We start from the raw sequence: 18,180 nt of genomic DNA, 5'->3' as shown, positions 1-18,180 counted from the left end.
CTAGAGTTGGAAGGGTCCCTAGAGGCCATCTAGTCCAACCCCCTGCTCAACGCAGGATCACATTTGACGTGGGCCGTTATATAATCCTTTTAAGCTAGAAGTTGCCACTGAAGAAGAAGAAGAAGAAAAGCTGGGTTTTTTATACCCTGCTTTTGGGAGTTCCAAAGCAGCTTCCAATCGCCTTCCCTTCTTCTCCCCACAACAGACACTCTGGGAGGCAGGTGGGGCTTAGAGAGCTCTGAGAGAACTGCTCTGCAAAAATAGCCCTAAGATAACTGTGACTGGCTCAAGGTCACCCTTGACGACTGCAAGTGGAGGAGGAGTGAGGACTCAAACCCGGTTCTCCACATCAGAGGCCGCCGCTCTTAACCATGGCATCACGCTGCATTCGGGTCAGTGCAAAGACCTCCTTCTTTTGGACATGGCTTTTCGAAAGAAGAATCTCCGCTTGGCATGCAGCACGTCCCAAATTCAACCCCTGACATCTCCAGTTAGAGGCCTGGACTGCGTCTGATGAGAAAGACCCCCGCCTGAGACCCTGGGGAGCCGTTGCCTGTCTGATAAGGCAGTACAGACCTTGATGGACCCATGGTCTGAATAACCAGCATTTCCAGTTAAAGGATCTGGCAGCAGGTGATGGGAAAGACCTCTTATGTGACACCCTAGAGAGCAGCTGCCAGCCTGAGTTGGCAATACGGGGTCGATGGTCTGATTCACCTACTATCTTTCTCTGCCTCTCTCCATCTAATCTTCCTCACAGGGTTGTTGTGAAAATCAAATAGAGGAACGGAGAACGGCGTGAGAACAAGGGGGTGCAAATGATGCGACTAAACAGTTCTACGCAAGCTGGATGAATCGGTGCATAGGGGGGAAAGTCCATTACTCAAGCTGGCTGCAGTTTATTTGCTTTGTAGGCTGAAGGGTGTCTTTCTTTGCTCGTTGGTGGTGATTCTCTGCAAACCTGGGGTGCCACCTCCCTCCCGCCTCATCCCTCCCCCAAACTTTCGCCCACCTCTTTGACATTAGCAGCTGCCTACCCTGCTTGAAAGGTGAGTCCTCCTTAGTAGCTCCTGCTGATGTCAGAGGCCCACCCCACACAGGTGCTCTTCCAAAATCAAGCCCGCCGCTCCGGCAAAGAGGCAAAGGCCAGCACCGACACACACCGGTGACATTTTGGGAGCTGACGACAAAATCTAGCGGTGAACCTGACGTCAGGTTGAGTAATATTGCACCTTCCTCAGCTCGCATGCAAACATGTGCATGCGCCTGACGCCCGGTGCTCCGTGTCTGATCAAGCCCGTGGTTTCGTTCGCCACATTTGCGTGGGGTTTCTACAGGAAATGGGAGGAGACCACCAGGGCTAACTCGGGTGTCATTTTTGACGGCATGAGGCCTCCCCCCCCCCTTTTTTGGGTGCTGAACAGCGAAACCGTTTCAGTGAGGCGACCGAGAGCTGACTGACGCACCCAGACGTCTCATTTTCATTTCTGGTGACTGTCCTGCCTTCACTTCCCGCCTCAGGTGGCTTGTGGAGATGTCAAATAATAAGGGATACTGCTCAAGCTGCTAACCCACGGCTTTGATTTGGAAATTCCCCCTTTCTTCATTGTGTAAGTGCTTCTCTGTGCAAAACTTGCGATGATTTTTTTTTTTGCATGCCATTTCTGGGCCCATGTTTCTCCATTTTATGCAGTTTGAACTGCATAAAACCCCTTTTTTGGGGGGGTGTTTTGTTATAAGCACCATCAGACCCAGGCGAAACAAACAAGCAAATCTGAACCGCCAGTCCCCCAAAATGGACATAATGAAATGGGTCGCAAGCAGTGTTCCCTTGAAGCTCTGTGGGTGAGCGGCTGCCCATTGGCTCAGGAGGCCCTGCTCGCAGCCGTCTGGGTCACAGAATAAGAGAGTTCGAAGGGACCTCTGGGGTCATCTAGTCTAACCCCCAAAGAATGCAGGAAATGCACAACAACCTGCCCACTCACAATGCCCCCGGTCCCAAGCCCAGATTATCTCCCCACCCCACCCTGCCCTGAACCAGAATCCTTGGCCAATCTGGCCTGGAGGAAATTAATTTCCTGACCCCAAAGTGGTGATTGGTATTTCCCTGGGCATGCAAGAAAGGTCCACAAGAGTCAAGCATGGACAAAATTCCTTCGACTCACCACTCACAATCTGCCCAAGTTCATTTCTGTGAGGTGGCTATCTGGCCTCTGCTTAAAAACTTCCAAAGAAGGAGAACTTTTACCACCTATCGAGGAAGCCTGTTCTGTCAGGAACTTCTTCCGGGTGTTTAGCTGAAAGTTCTCTTGGATTACTTTCAACACGCTGGTTCTGGTCCCGCCCCTCTGGGGCAACACAAAACAACTCTGCTCCAGCCTCTATGTGTTTCCCATTGCTCATTTGCTCATGTAAAAATTACAGCAGTTCTATTTTTATTTCTTTGCATTTGTTTCTTTGAATTTATAACCCGCTGGCAGGCACCCCTGCGTGCGCCCTACAAAAAACCAGAATCCCTAGCGAGTCTGGCCTGGAAGCCATTCGCCTCCTGCCCCCAAAATGGCAATTGGCATTCCTGGTCTCTGTTGTTTTTCTTTGTGTTTCCTGGTCTTGGACGGTTTTCCTTCCAGTGTCCCTCTGCCATTCTGCCTCCCTTCTCCCTCTGTCTTATGGTCTGTCATTTCCCTCTCTGTTGAGGTAACCACTGGTGAAACAAGGGAGTACAGGAACCTTATCCAGCATAGCTTGTTGGGAAAATATTTATCTCTGAATAATTTCCTCCGGATCACTTTCGCTGTATATAAAGACACCAAGATTTAAACACAAAATAAACAAGACTTTTTAAAGTCAGGCTTTATTACATAAACGTATAAATAGATTTTGGCCAATGCGTGGATCGTTTTTGTTTTCTCCCCCTAGTATACATAATTTTTGTGTGCCTCCTGTGCTGTTCCTGTCACCCTGTGCCCAGCCAGTTCCTCTGGAGGGCCAACAGTGTAGAGAAGTCAAGGGCTTCATAAGAACCTCAGAAGAGCCCTGCTGGGTCAGACCACTGAAGGTCCCTCCAGTCCAGCCTCCTGCCTCACACAGTGGTCAAGCAGTTCCTCTGAAGGGCCAACAACAGGGTAGAGAGGCTGAGGCCTTCCCCTAATGTTGCCTCCTGGCTCTGAGATTCACAGGTTTAGTGCCTCTGCATGTGAATGCGCTATTAGTCACAGAATGACCTGTCCTGCACAAATATGTCTAATCCGCTTTTCAAGCCAGCCTGGTGACATTCTTTGACATGCGTTCCCCAGGCCAGGCCACCACCACTGCTGAGGACCAAAGAACTGTGGGGACAGGACAGATTCATTTCTCGAACTGAACGACAGCCCTGCGTTTCGGTCTTTCCATTGCTGTGAGCTGAAAAGCCCTGACTTCCTCTTTGCGTCTGATTCAGGAAGACAAGAGGCTGAGATGCCGCCGCCGCTCCTGTCCGGGACTTGCCACGCCACAGGAAGTCGACCCCGTGACTCAGTTCCACTGCGCTGCGTGGGTTCCACGCTACATAATGTGGCGGACGAAGCAAGACGGAGAAAGGAAGAGAAGAGGCAGACCCTGAGAGGTCCCGGCAGCTCTACGGGCCGAGGGGAACGTCAGAAGGCCTGGGGGTGGGCAAGGGAGGCGGACGACTGAGCCTCAAAGAACGAGAGAGATGAGGACAGGGACCGAAGGGCCAGAAACCCGTTGGGTTTACTTTGCGGTCTTTTGGCTCTGTGGAGAATTCGCGGGAGCTTTGGAAGACAGGTTGCGACCACGGGCAGGTGATGGCGGGAACATATGTTGCTCAGGTAAGCGGTCCCCGTTGTTTCCCTTCAGAAGGAGCTGGGTTTTTGTACCCTGCTTTTCACTACCAGAAGGAGCCTCAAAGTGGCTTACAGTCACCTTCCCTTCCTCTCCCCACAACAGACCCTGGGAGGTAGTTAGGGCTGAGAGAGCTCTGAGACTAATGCTCAGGGAGAACAGCTTTTGACAGGACTGTGACTAGCCCAGGGTCATCCAGGTGGCTTGCATGTTGAGCAAGGAATCAAACCCGGCTCTCCAGATTGGCCACTCCACTAAGCAAGAGGTGCCAAGGGGAGGGAGGCCGTTGCATTTTTCCGCCCTGCCCTTCTAGTCCCCCTTATCCCCATTCTGAGCATCTTAGCTCCCTGCCCTGAGGATTCTTTTATTTTCCTCTCACAAATGACTTCCTATCAAATGTATGCAGTGTAATGCAGTTTTAAAATAGAAAACATGTTTTCGTTTACATCGGTGGTCTGGAGACGAGCTGTAATTCCGTGGGGATCCTCAGCCCCGCCCTGCCCCAAGATTGGTAACCCTCCTGGTCAGGGACATAACACAATCCTAAGAACAGAACAGACATCAGAGCGGGCGGGCAGGTAGTTGTGAATTTCCTGCACTGGGCAGGGGTTGGACTAGATGAACCTGGAGGTCCCTTCCAGCTCTATGATTCTATACACTAAGCATCTATCTATAGGCCAAGACATTTCCCCCCTCTGGGACAGTAAGAAACACAAGGTGTGTTTCCCGGCACAGATGCCCCATCCTCCGGCTCTCCTATTTTTTCCAGTTTTATGTATCTTCTCAATTCTATCCCACCCCCTTTTATAGAAATGTATTGTCCAACTAGCCACACGTAACGCCAGCATTCACAGCTATTGGTGGTAGTCAAAATAACACCAGTTGTCGTAGCCACTGGTTTCCTGCTCCTCATGAATCTACTGCTCTCGTGAATCTGCTGCTCTCATCCGAGTTTCCTTCATTGACAGGAGAGGCTCCTGCACCGTGTCCCACCAACCCGGCCCCCAAGAAGTGCAAATCTGGGGAAAGCTACTCCAACCCGCGATGTGATGAATGCCGGACGCTCCCATCCTGCCAGGCCGGGCAGGAGCTGCAGTGCTCAGGTAACTCCAGCCTTGGTCCTTGCTTCCCCTAAGAGGGGTCGTTTCCGTCATGTGCTCCAGAAAAGGCAGCATGGCTCGGGAATTTAGAAGAAGAAGAGTTGGTTCTTATATGCCGCTTTTCCCTACCTGAAGGAGGCTCAAAGCGGCTTACAGTCGCCTTCCCATTCCTCTCCCCACAACAGACACCCTGTGGGGTGGGTGAGGCTGAGAGAGCGCTGGTTTCACTGCTCGGTCAGAACAGTTTTTATTAGTGCCGTGGGGAGCCCAAGGTCACCCAGCTGGCTGCATGTGGAGTGCAGAATCGAACCTGGCATGCCAGATTAGAAGTCCGCACTCCTAACCACTACACCAAACTGGCTCTCTGGAGACTTGAGGGTGAAGACCAGGAGGGTGGGGCTGAGGGAGGGGAGGCTCCTTGGTAGGGCACAGTGACGTGGAAGGAAGGAAGGAAGGAAGGAAGGAAGGAAGGAATGGTCAGGGAATCTGCCTCACAGCACTGGCCGTTCAACTACAAACCCAGTTGGGATTCAGCCAAAAGCAATCCACGTTCTCTAACCTCCTCCCCTTCTTCTCTCCTAGGTACCATTGACTTTAACTTTTTCTGTGAAAAATGTCCTGATGGAACCTACTCAGATGGGAAGACCCACTGTTGCGTTCCTTGGACAGAGTAAGTTTTCAGTTTTGCTTGCATCTAAACTGTCCAACCTGGTCCATCTGAAAGTGTGTATGTGTGTGTGTGTGGGGAAGGGGGGGGTTGCCTGTGGATGCATAAACCTGGCCCTTCAGGATGCCGCTGCTCCCCGTCATTCAGACTTCCCCAACATGGTGCCCACCCCTTTCCTTGGTGCCCACCAAGTATTTTTAGAAAGTGGGTGGGACCTAGTGTGTGTTTGTGGTGGGGCTTTTGACCAGCAAGCCTTCTGCTTGGCAATTAGAGATTTGATTGGCTGTGCAGATATATACATATTTTTTTAAGTATACTGCTTGCACAGCAACCCAGAAATGTATTAATGCATCCCTAAGTCTGTTATCTGCTGTCTTGTTTGAAACCTCGAATTCACATTTTTCTCCCCCTTCTTTGTTGTCCTTTCTTCCTAGCTGCAGCCGGATTGGGTTGCAAACTGTCCACCCTGGAAATCGTACGCACAATTCACAGTGTAGCATTGTTCTTTTGACCACGGAGACAGGTACCTTCTGTGCATTCTGTTTAGGGTGATGATGGGAAGTTCTGTCCATAGATCTGGGGGAGAGGGGGGGAAGCACGCTGTTTTTTAGAGGCATCCTATCAGGCAGAAGAGACATTTCTTCTTCTAGATCAGTGGTCCTCAACCTTCCCTTCAGTTCCTCATGTTGCGGTGACCCCCCCCCCCCAACCATAAAATTCTGCAAGTGTTCTTTCACAGAAATTAAACCAAAACTGACTAATGGCGTGAAGATCCATGATTCATGATTGTATATAAATTGTTTCCCCCCCCCGATCTCGCTCTTTTCCGCTGCTCCAGACAGACGAATGCTCTATCTCGATCTACCCCGCAAGGCTGTTGTGTGTGTGGTGCCCCCCACGCCAAGCTGCTTGCCCTGCCCCGGCCCCTGTGAAAGGGTCGTTCGACACCCAAAGGGGGTCCCGGCCCCCAGGTTGAGAACCACTGTTGTAGATAGATGCAGTCTGGCATATGGGCAAAAAAACAACCAATTGTTTGGAAGAATGAGATCATCTTTGAAATGCAAACTGTTTGGGAATCCCTTGTGCATCATCTCGTTGCATGTTTGGCTGCTCTGGGGTTTCCAGTCTGTGGGGCTGTGGTTATTTCAGTCCCTGTGGTTATTTTAGTCGCCAGTTACTTTGGCTGGCACCTTCAGGAGAGAGACTGCAGCAAGATGGGAATTTCTCCATGCTGAAGCGTGGAGTACATGAACAGTCACTGAGCATTTTACTTACTTTTTAGCAGGGTGTGTGTGTGTGATGCATCACCGTCCTGTCTTATCTGGGAATCTCTCAGGGGATGGCCTGGAATTAGGAATCACTTTTCCTGTGTCTGGGTAGAGTTCATCAGAAAGTCCATTCGCCAAGATCTTGCCTGTCTTATCTAATGAACCACTGCAAGGTGTTTTGGGAGTCCCATTTCCCCTCCTGGCGTTAATTATTAATTAAATGTTTAGATCTCCCTTTTCTCGTGGGCTTGGGGCGGTAGCCAAGTTTGATTTTCGGACTCCCTTGCCCAGCAACTATTCACAAACTCTGCGCTTTGGCGTGGGATGTTTCCCATCTTGCTGTGTGTTGCCTCTGAAGGTGCCAGCCACAGTTACTGGCACAATGTCAGGGACTCAAACTACCAGACCACAGCCAAACAGCCTGGAAAAACCACGGCAGCCAGAAGACTCCAGCCGTGAAACCTTCAACAATTCATTGCCTATTGTTCCCTCAGATTCCATGTTCACCAGCGTCCTGGCTATTGTGACAGCGGCGGGTATATTCCTGGTCATCCTCATGATGTTGTCTTTACTCCTCTGCATGTGGGTGCAAAAGAGAGAAAAGATCCCCGACATGGAAGGTGAGCCCAGCTCTGTGGTTCATGTCCAGTGATATTCCACCCCCTGCTGGGATATTTCCTCTGCTGTGGTCTGCCAGAGTTAGAAAGCTTGTTTCAGTGGTAGGACATCTGCTTGGCATGCAGAAGGTCCCAGTTCCAATCCCAGGCATCTCCAGTTAGAAGAAGATGAAGAAGAGCTTTTTGGACTCCACTTTTAACTACTCGAAGGAGTCTCCAAGTGGCTTACAGCTGCCTTCCCTCCCTCTCCCCACAACAGACACCTTGTGAGGTAGGTGAGGCGGAGAGAGCTCTGAGAGAACTGTAACTGGCCCAAGGTCACCCAGCTGACTGAGTGGATGCATCAAAATTCTGACTCTGCAGAAGCCATTCAACTGGCTTGTTACCGGATGTATTGGAGAGGGCCTTGGGTCAGCGGGCAAGCATCTGCTCGGCATGCAGAAGGTCCCAGGTTGTCCCCAGCACCTTCAGTTAAAAGGACCAAGGTCTAGGTGATGCAGGAGGAGAATCCTTAGCCTATGTAGATGATAAGAACGAACATTCCCGAATTCGACTGAACTGACAACAGAGCTCGAAATGCCTTGTTTGAAGAATTGGCTAAGAAAACTGGCGAGAAACTGAAGAAGCCTAGCAAAACAGCCATTCTCCGGAAGCTCAACATTGGTGTTTACATTTGGGATGTGTTTCTTTATCAACCGTTTCAGCACTTCATAGTTGTTACGCGGCAGAAACGCCGAAGAGACGGTTGTCCATTTGAAATCATGCTATGTGCAGTTTGGGGGATGTTTCTGCATCCTTACTTTGCGTGGGAGTTCTGTTTACGTTACAGTTCCTAATGAAACGAACTGGGATTTCGCCTAAGGCAGCATCGCTTTTTGCTTTTGGGACTGGCTTATTTACACTGCGTGCCTCCCCGGTGCTTGACCTCTGTCGGAAAGAGGGTGTTTGGCTTCGGGAAACCAAACAGCAGCATTTTCTAACTGTTTGTGTGTTTCTCCCGCAGACTTGGAAGCCATCGAGGCTTCTAACCACGTGCAGCTCCCGCAACCACACGAGGACAGCCTCAGTTGCCAGTACCCGGAGGAAGAACAGGGTCACAAAACGCTGAGTGAAAGGGACTCAGCGCCATTCTTGTCACACGGAAGCCCGGCGTAGCCGCCGGGGGCTGTTTGTGTCCCTGAGCGTCTCACCTCTCAGTGGCCAGGTGGCACAAAATGACTCTGTTGAACAAGGAGGAGTTCTAGGAGCGTCCGGTCGAAGATGCGGTGCTTGGGACAGATTGTTTGCACAAGCCGCTCAACTCCCGAGATCACTCACCTGCCGTTCTAGGACTGCATGGGTGAATGTCACCATCTCGACTCCTTTGGCAAAAAGACCCTGCGCTGGACTCCAGGGAAGATTTGGTGGGTCAAGGAGACCCTTTCCAACCCACATAAACCGGGCGCAGGCCATTGCCTGCTACAGCCACATATTATTCAAAGGGGAGGGCTTGAATCTACGGGGAGGGTTGCCCCTTTTGACGTACAGAAGACCGATCCCTCGAGGAACACCAGGGAGGCGGAGTTACAGAAGGAGCCAGAGAGTGAGGGGCGGGGCTTGGTGATACCGAATGGCCCGGAGGCGGAGCCAAGACCGAGCTAGATGGCTTTGGGAACTGCAAATTAAGCGAGAAGCTGGCAGCTTTATCTATAGGGTGAGTTTTTAGGGAGAGCGACTGTTAGGGTTGGCGACCGCAGACCGCAACATACTGGGAGGAAATGAAACCTTGAATCAAACCCATGGAGTTTGGGGCAAATCCTAGAGTTTCGTCCTGTTGTGACAAGGTCACTTCTTTTTTTTTTTTTTGTGGCCAAAGTGACGTCGCACAATGGTGCGTCTCCTCACCATCCCCCACTCCGGCCTGTGAAGCACCAGACAGAGAGTCCAGTCTAGCGGGACACCTGGTACCCCAAAACAGCCATAACCCCCCCTCCCTCGTGGTCTTGTCCGTCACCAAATGGCAGAAGCTTTTTAGAAACGGCAGAAGGGGTGATGCATCTCGGATTTTCCTAGCTGATTTTTCTTAGCAAGACATTTCTCTGGAAGCAAACAAAAGGCAGAAACTGGCTTTTGCAAAAATAAATAAATGAGCCCCAAAAAAGGACCCAGACGAGTGAGTAATCTGGATTTCCCAGCTGGCTTGCATGCCGAGAAGGGAATGGCTTGTCCCAGCACACGGCTGCAGGGCTTCCTTTAAAGTGGGGCTTTGTTGCCAAAGCGTCATGGGCTTTTTCCTGTTTGTGGTCTACCTCGGTGGGAAAAAAAAAACTGGTGGGCGTTTCCATGTTCCGTGAGGCTTCTGCTGCTCAAGCCCCGCCCTCAAATGAGCGTCTCCTTTCCTTAGAGCGAACGTATTTGCCCTCCGTAGGGCTTCCTTTTCGAAACCACGGCTCTTTAATAAAGCAGCAAGATTTGGGCACAGCAAATCTTTTCCCCGCTTCCGTAGCTGCGAGGGCAGAGAGCCTCTACCTTGGCGAGACCAGCCTGCCGCTGGTGGGCGGAGAATGCCTGGCACCACACTTTCGTTTTCTTCAAACCGGGCTCTGAACAACCACGTCTTCCTCAAAATGTTTTCTGCCTCTCCTTGCAGAAAGGAGACGCCTCCTTGGGGGGTTCCCCTTGAATCAGATGTCCGGCCATCTAATTTTTTAAAGATTCATTTGTACCCTGCCTTTCTCCCCCCAGTAGGGACTGGAACGGTTTACATTGGTGTCCTCTCCTTCATTTTACCTTCACAACAACCCTGCGAGGTAGGCTAGAGTGAGAGAAGGTCACCCGGCAAGATTCAGCTTCCGGAAACAGGAAGGGTGGTCATTTTGGCCGTTATTAATAGTGTGGCCTACTCTGTCAAGTAGCAGGGAGGGGTTGTGGTTCCTTTGGGTGGAGAAAAGCGGCATATAAGTACCAACTCTTCTTCTTCTTCTTCTTCTATGTGAGAGCATCTTCTTGGGGCACAGAAGATCCATCTCAGGTTCAGTCCCTGGCAGCTGCAGTTAAAAGGACCAGGCAGCAAGGAAAACAGAGACACAGAGAGGCGGACAGGAGGGCTCTCTTGAAGGATCTGAAAGGTTGTCGCTTGGAGGAGAACAGGGAGCAGTTCCTGTTGGCAGCAGAGGAGAGGACACGCAGGAATGGGTTTAAACGACACGTATAGCAGTACCGGCTGGGGAAATCGATCAAAGTAGTTCAGCAGTGGAATCACAGGTACTTATCATGGAAGAGAGGGCAGTGAAGAAAGAGGGAGAGAGGAAGCAGAATGGTAGAGAACAGGAAACTGGAAGGAAGGAAAACCATCCAGACCAGGAAACACAAAGAAAGAGAAATGAGAGACCGAAACCGGAAGGAAGGAAGGAAGGAAGGAAGGAAGGAAGGAAGGAAGGAAGGAAGGAAGGAAGGAAGGAAGGAAGGAAGGAAACAAACATGGCAGAGAAAGACTGAGATGGGTAGACATATTTGTCTGTAGCAGGAGAAAAGAGCCAGAGTCCAGCAGCATCTTCAAAAAGAACCGAATTTGCGGCAAGGGGGGAGCCTTCCTGAGTCACAGCTGACTTCTTCAGCAATCTGACGAAGTGAGCACTGGCAGAGAGAGACAGCATCTGTATTCAGTTTTCTAAGCATCTTCTTTGCCACCCCAACTGCTTATCCAACCTGCCTGCCCGGGCTTTGCACTCACGGCCCCAAAATGCTGCGATTTGAGGATGTGGATCTATGCCACCGCGCAGGGGTGCAATCTTTCTTTCCTTAGCCCGTGACCTCCAAACAGATTGCTTTCGCGGTGGGGTTACCCTCCCGCCCCCCTCCAAAAAGATTCCATAATAAATGCTTAACTACAACACAGTGAAAGGAACTGCACATGATTGGTTTCCCCCCCACCCTTTTTCATTTTTTTTTTTTTTTGTCCTTTATAGGAAAAAGAACCAGGGCTATTCCAAATACACACGTGATCTCAGGTTAGGAGCCCCTGTGATGAGAGGCTTTTTTATCTTCTGGGGGCGAATCGCCGCAGCTGCAGCTCCCCCCGGCCGAAGCCTTGCTGTTGTCCGCAGGCGGCCTGGCGTGGGTCATGAGCTGGCGGGGGACCCGGGGGCGTTCTGGGATCGGCGGCACGCTGGGCGGGACGTTGGACTGCAGGTGGAGGGAGACCATCTGGGAGCTGGTCAAGGAGAGGCTGGGCCCGTTGCTGCCCGCCGGAGGAGGAACCTGGCTCCCGAACGTCTGGTTGAACCACGTGGCGTAGGACCGGTCTTTTGGAGCGGCGGCGTTGGCCTTGGCCTTCTCGTCGCCGCTTTCGGCTTTGGTGGAACTCCCACGGTGCCGATCCGCCTCCACGACGGGCTTGATGATGTACTGGCTCCCGCTGTTGCAGACCTGGCTGCCCCGGAGGACGGCTTTCACGGAAGGGCAACTGGAGAGGTTGGGAACGATGGAGATCTGGATCTGAGGCATGGGCAGAGTGCTTCGGGGGATCGCCTTGTGGGGCGGCAGGGAGAGCCCTTCAGGAAGGCCGGGCGGTTCCGTCTTGGGCGGCTTCTCTGAGTGCTTGGGCGCCTGCCTGTCCGGCGGCCGGTTGCTGCCGCTGCCGGGGTTGGTGGCAGCGGTGGCGTTGTTGGGGCCGCTCTCTGTCTGCGACCGCTGGCCCCGCAGGGAACGGAGGGAAGTCCTGCTCTTGGTGGGGCGAGGGGGCCCGTTGTCAGACGTCACGCCGTTGTAGAGCAGCACAAAGTGGGTCAGCGATTCCAAGGGCAGGAGCGGCTGGCTCTTTTGGCTCTTGCTGAAGATCTCGAGGGCCAGATCTAGAAATCACACAGGCAGGGGCCGTTGCTGGAATGTAGACCCGTCTTTAGTGACGGTTGACCCCTAGACCAGGGGTAGTCGACCTGTGGTCCTCCAGATGTCCGTGGACTGCAATTCCCATGAGCCCCTGCCAGCAAAGGCTGGCAGGGGCTCGTGGGAATTGTAGTCCACGGACATCTGGAGGACCACAGGTTGGCTACCCTTGCCCTAGGCCATGGAGCTTATGGGAACTGTAGCCCATGAACATCTGGGAAGCCACAGTTGTTCGGCTACCCTGCTGGCTAGAAAGGGCGGGCAAAGAGCTCCTCTCCACTTGACTTACCCAGGGTTTCATTCACCACGGTAGGAACGATGCTCTTCAAGGCGCTGCAGTTGGTGTGCAAGGCAGGGTTGGCGTTCATCTCCAAGAGCCACACCTGGAAAACACCGGTCAGTTCTCTGAGACGTAGCCAGTGCTCTACGCGTGCCTGTCAATGAGGGCCTCTTTTTGTCTCCGCAATAACATTTCAGGGCTAGCGCATTGGCGTTGCATTTCCCAGGGGAAACGGGAGAAGAAAACGGCACGGGTTTCATTTCCTTGAGGTGGAAGCACAGTCGGAACAGGGATTCTCAGGCGGAAGTGGGCCAAGGGGTGGGAAATCCAGAAGCCGCTGGGCCCATCTGTCCTGATTGCTTCGCCAGGTTCTTATTTCCTTTGGGAATAAGAATTCTCTGAAACCTTGCTGTTAGAGATCCATAGGACCCCTGAGATGCCTCCATGGCATGGGGAAGAACAGGTTTTCCAATAGGGATGCCAACCTCCAGGTGGGACCTGGAGATTTTGGGAGTGGAGCTTGAGGAAGGCAGAGCGGAAGGAGTATGACGCTATAGAGTCCAGCTTCCAAAGTGGCCACGTTCTACCACGGAGCCGATCTCTGTCTCCTGGAGATCTGTAGGAATCTCAAAAGATCTCCAGCCACCACCTGGAGGTTGGCAACCCTATGGAAATCTCACCAGAATTCTTTGAGAGGGGCCCAACCTGGTGCACCTGGTAACCCGGAAGCCCCGCCGTTGCTGGCATTACTTTGCTACGTTTCTTCGACGTTTCGCCTTGCGACTTGTGGACGAAATATTGTAAATTAGATAAGTGTATCAATTAAGTAAACTAACGTTTAAGGGGAGAGACAGAACAGGGTCCGCTGCTTTCCCAGCCGGCTCCAAGAGCCATAAATACATTCATGTAAAAAGGAAAATCAATGAATCCCACCCTGTTATTACGGCAATGGATTATTGTAATGAATAGATTTGCTAGGTGACCTGACAGCCCCGGGCAAAAGAGGCCGTGAAGCCGGTGTGAGATTGGGAGGGGTTTTCCAAAATCCCAGGAAATAGTTTCACAATTGCCACCAGGGGGCATTGAAGCTCCATAAATGACTTTTTCTGGTCTCACCTCCACCCCTTCTACCTTCCCCAGCCTGGGAAAATAAGTTTCAAAATAGAAAGAGATGGTGGTGATATATCTATGTCCTTCCTCGGTTCGGAGGAAGCCTTATTTGGTTTACTTCTCCGAATATTTGGCTCTTTGTTTCTCAGCCTTCTTCTAAGTACCTTTGGGGGGGACATGCTGGGCTTGCCAATCTCCTGGGGAGGCCTGGCGATTAGTTTCTAGACGTTCTGCTCCAGCGAATAAACCGGATGGCGTTGTACCCACCGGCCTCTACTGCGGAGTGCAGGCCTGGCTGCTATTTCTCGGACCGGCTGGTGGGTGGTAGAACTCTTAAGGATCTGGGGAAAAGGTTGCAGGCTGGCCCTTGGGGGGCGGGGGTGTCTGTGCTTCGATCAATGCATAGATTTGTTTGGAAATGGTGCCCCCCCATTAATTCAGAAGCGGATAAAAATTATTTGGAATAAGGAAGCATGCAGAAATTGCAGGTGGCAGCCCCCATTTTAGAAGAGGTAGCCTTTCTTCTCACACAAAAATTGGGTCAGCAGAACCTCCATCCAGTGGAAGCAGAGTGCCCTGTCGCCAGTCAGCTGGCTGGCAGGGTTCTTACCAGGAGAAAGAGGAGAACCCCAGTGATGTGGTGACGTCATTTCCGGCATGGACAGGAAGTGATGTCATCGCACTGGTGATGTCCTGATGGCACTCTGGTATTCGGGTAAAAACTCTGTGGTAGAAGCCATTTTTACCCTAGATTTTTTTGGGGTACTTTGAGCAAATACCAGAGCGTTACCGCACTGTTGCAGTGCGCTGACATCACCACCAGCGCACACCGGGAGTAACTTTGCGTAGGCCGAGCAGCTGTGTGGCAAGGTGCCCTCCGTGTGCGCATCACGTGATCCCTGACTGGGTGGGAGGGCTGGCTGGGATCACTCACCGTTCATGGGAAGAACGTGCAGGGGCGGGTTTGGCAGGGTGAGGCAGCCAAGCAGCCTCCTGATCAGGAAAACAGAAAATTATAAATGCCCAGCACAAAAGGTGGGCAGCGTGAATGCCGGAGGGCGCAGAGAGGGGGGGGGCATTCCCCTCCCTGTAAAAAAATGACTTGCCTGTCAAAAGATGCTCCAGAGAGGACTTTCCGTACCGCCCTGATTTTTTATTCATGTGTAAATGTATGCAGATTTAATCGATTGCAATTTATCGTTGGGTACAATGGCGTTAAGTAGGTGGCAGCCTTGCTGGTTAATATTGTTAATTCTATTGTTTTATTAACGTCTTTCTCTCAGGCTGTCATCTTCCCAGGGCAGTGAAACCTGGAGAGATATGCTGAAACTGGTGTGTGGGGGGGGCTCCTTTCTGGGGGAGAAAGCTTTTAATTAACCATACAAGGATCAGCAGCACCGGAGTGGCACCAGATCTCCCCGCCTGAAGGCAGAGTTCCCCAGCAGGATCCGTGCGTGCCAGCCTCACAGGTTGCAAGCCCTCCGGCTCAGCACATGCCTCTTGCTGGTCCCATCCTATTCGGAGAAGGAGGGGAAGGAGAGCTCACTTTTGGAAACTAGGCTCTCTGGTGCTTTTTCACACCGGAGAACAGCAGCCCTGTTCTCTGGGGGAACTGTTGCCTGGAGATGAGCAGTAATTCCGGGGGTCCCCAGGTCCCACCTGGAGGTTGGCATCCCTACTGACATGTGGGCTGGAGTCTTTGTTCAGGGTGTGTTTGGGGAGAGCAGGCTTCCTTGTTTAGGGATGCCAACCTCCAGGACTTACGACCAATCTGCAGGCGCCAGAGATCATAGAGTCATAGAATTGTAGAGTTGGAAGGGACCTCCAGGGTCATCTAGTCCAACCCCCTGCAGAATGCAGGAAATTCTGTTCCCCTGGTGAAACCGGCAGCTTTGGAGGGTGAACTCTCCTGGCACAATAACCCTGCTGAGTTCCCCTCCAGGGATTTCCCAACTCGGAGATGGCAACCCGATCCCCCCGCCAAGAGCCCGGTACCTTGAAGTCTTCGTCAATCAAGAAGTCGCAGCCGATGAGGTCAAAGTAGCCCAGCTTACAATCCAGTTTGGACTTGACGGCCAGGAAGCACTGCAGCATGATTTCCTTCATCCGCTTCTGAAAGACGCGGGACAACGGCACGTCACGAACGTACCTCCCCCACCCCTCCCATTATACTAGAACGCAGGGGGACACGCAGGGCAGTGAAAGGGCAGTGGATTCAGGAGAGACACAAGGCAGAATTCATTTATGGAACTCTCTGCCGCTGCCAGCTGTAGAGATGAGGTCTGTCCGGACAAACAGAGCTAGATGCTCTGAAGCGTTACGCCTTCGGAGATCTATCCCGGAGGGGAGGGCTGCTTTGTGGTCCCTACCCCGCTCCTTGTGGGCCTTGCAACACAGCTGGGGGGGGGGCTACTTTGGAAAACGTTGCGAGGAGCCGTAGGTCCAACGCAGGCTCTCCTGACACCCACAGCGGCCAGCACCGAAGGGGGGACGTGACGTGAGCCGACTCACGGTGAAGTGGTTGAAGACCCAGTCCTTGGGGAGCCCTTTGGCGTGCCGGAAACGTTCGTTGATGTAGGTGTTGAAGCGCTCCATCCCCCACACCGTCTCCTCCTTGACGTGGCTGTAGATGGGGTTCTTCTTCTGCACGTACTGAGGATGGGTGGATGGGGAGACGAATGTTAACAGAGATGGACGTTTGGAACGCAAGCTGGGAAAGGGGGTCTGTGGCTCAGTGGTAGAACATTTACTTGGCCTGCAGGAGGTCCCAAGTTCAAGTCCCGGCATCTCCAGTTTGGAAAATCCGGTAGTGAGAGACCCAGCTCGAGAGACGCAGAATTTCGTGGGGAACAATTCCTCACTTCTGTACCTATAAACTACATATAGCAGGGGTAGTCAAACTGCGGCCCTCCAGATGTCCATGGACTACAATCCCCATGAGCCCCTGCCAGCATTCGCTGGCAGGGGCTCATGGGAATTGCAGTCCATGGATATCTGGAGGGCCGCAGTTTGACTACCCCTGACGTATAGCAACAGTCAAGCGATAAAGTTGAGCGCCAAAACTTTTGTAATAAGTTATTCCATGGGGAACAATTTCTCGGTCTTGTATCTAGCTAATCATCACCTACTTCCCCCACACACCCGTACAGCTGATGTAAACCAACCGGTGCCTCCCCCGCAGGTGCTTGGGGTCTGTACCTAGTAATTAGGGGACTCCCCCCCCGGTATGTAGAAAAAGATGGCTTGGTTAATAAATCAACAGAATACAGGAAGGTGCAAAGCAAAATGGGTTTGATGAGGAATAAATATGCCTCCCAAGGGACAGAATGTTGAGGCCAGATGAACTGAATGTCGGGGGGGGGGGTTGGGAGGGGGGAAGGGAGGAGGGGAATTCAACTTTCTCAGACCCCTGAGAGGTTGGAGCAGGGGGGGATTTCTAAAGAAATAATTCCTTGTCGGCTTGAATCAATGAACCGTCCCACAGTTGTGGGGCCGGGGAACGGACACAAAGCAGAACCGGCTCTAATTTAAAGGGGCGGGGGCTTTGGCAGAGCCACCTGCTCGGGTTGTCGCCTCTTTGCCCTGCCCACTCCTGACTGAGCCCTTGGGAATTGGGGAGGCGTTGATGTCACACCTGCTCCTCACCTGATGTCCTTTGTGGCGACAGGTTTGATGGGGGCACCTGAGCCCACCTGTGGGACTCGGCAAACAAATCCATCAAGAGAAAAACAAGATACCCACCCACGTGAATAGCTGGGAGACAATCATCAAGCAGGAAGGACCAGCAATGAGGACACCCACGCCAGCTGTCCCCCTGTTGGGTGGGGGCGAACCGTCAGGCCCCGTTCCCTCTCTTTTATATTTATATTTCCCCAAAACTGTTTTGGTCCCCCTGCTTTTCCATTTGACCTTCCGAATGTGTTTGTGTTTGTGTTTGTACAGACACGGCGTTTTGTTTCTATACCGAGTCGACTGTGAGGTTTTATACAACGGGGGCCGTTCAGAGCCGGTACAATGCCCCCCCCCCTCTCTCTGAGGGATGCCTGTACAGACAACAGGGTTTTTATGGGGAGGTGACGGGAGGAAATGCTGTAAGTTTAGAGAACCACGGATCCAGTTGGCTCTAAGGATGGAAGAAATTGGAGCAGGGATTTTGAGACCGAATGAGCAGGGCTGAGAAATTGGAAAAGTTTCCTGACTTATTTGCTGGACAGCGGGAGCCATTTTTCATGGCCTGGCCGTGGTGTCGGGACTAATCCATCGACAGGGCGATGGGGGATGGAGCACAATTCCTCTTTCTCTCTCTGGGCAGCAGAGAGGACCCAAATTTCCTCCTCCTTCTCTTCTGGCCAGGCTTAAGGGCCAGAAACACTTCCTCTCTCTACATCAGGAGTGGGCAGACTGCGGCCCTCTAGATGTTCATGGACTA

General features: G+C 52.2%; 2 protein-coding genes across 2 annotated transcripts in view; one reads left to right on the top strand and one right to left on the bottom strand.

Annotated features, from left to right (window-relative positions):
• Window positions 1-3,466: 3,466 nt before the first annotated feature.
• On the top strand, window positions 3,467-9,890 carry TNFRSF18 (TNF receptor superfamily member 18). The gene is made up of 6 exons (XM_077311207.1): window positions 3,467-3,830; window positions 4,812-4,946; window positions 5,526-5,613; window positions 6,045-6,133; window positions 7,373-7,498; window positions 8,499-9,890. Exons 1-6 carry the CDS (start codon window positions 3,695-3,697, stop codon window positions 8,648-8,650), a joined length of 726 nt encoding a protein of 241 aa, XP_077167322.1. The 5' UTR covers window positions 3,467-3,694; the 3' UTR covers window positions 8,651-9,890.
• Window positions 9,891-11,372: 1,482 nt separating this feature from the next.
• TTLL10 (tubulin tyrosine ligase like 10) overlaps window positions 11,373-18,180 on the bottom strand; it is a 100,722-nt gene continuing 93,914 nt past the window's right edge. Inside the window, exons 13-16 of the mRNA XM_077311206.1 lie at window positions 16,263-16,403; window positions 15,747-15,863; window positions 12,651-12,744; window positions 11,373-12,327 (exon numbers count right to left, since the gene is read on the bottom strand). Of these exons, the coding sequence (XP_077167321.1) occupies window positions 11,486-12,327; window positions 12,651-12,744; window positions 15,747-15,863; window positions 16,263-16,403 (1,194 nt within the window). The 3' untranslated portion in view covers window positions 11,373-11,485. The remainder of the gene's footprint in view (window positions 12,328-12,650; window positions 12,745-15,746; window positions 15,864-16,262; window positions 16,404-18,180) is intronic.

The sequence above is a fragment of the Paroedura picta genome, chromosome 15, assembly GCF_049243985.1.
Source record: "Paroedura picta isolate Pp20150507F chromosome 15, Ppicta_v3.0, whole genome shotgun sequence".
Lineage (NCBI taxonomy): Eukaryota > Metazoa > Chordata > Lepidosauria > Squamata > Gekkonidae > Paroedura > Paroedura picta.
The sequence above is the reverse complement of the archived record's forward strand: the minus strand, read 5'-3'. Positions and strand labels throughout refer to the sequence as shown.

Excerpts from the sequence above, each read along its gene's own strand:
- TNFRSF18 (XM_077311207.1), top strand. The coding sequence starts at position 3,695 with ATGAGGACAGGGACCGAAGGGCCAGAAACCCGTTGGGTTTACTTTGCG. Across the intron at positions 3,831-4,811 it reads CGGGAACATATGTTGCTCAG|GAGAGGCTCCTGCACCGTGT; the intron begins GTAAGCGGTCCC and ends CTTCATTGACAG. Across the intron at positions 6,134-7,372 it reads TCTTTTGACCACGGAGACAG|ATTCCATGTTCACCAGCGTC; the intron begins GTACCTTCTGTG and ends TTGTTCCCTCAG.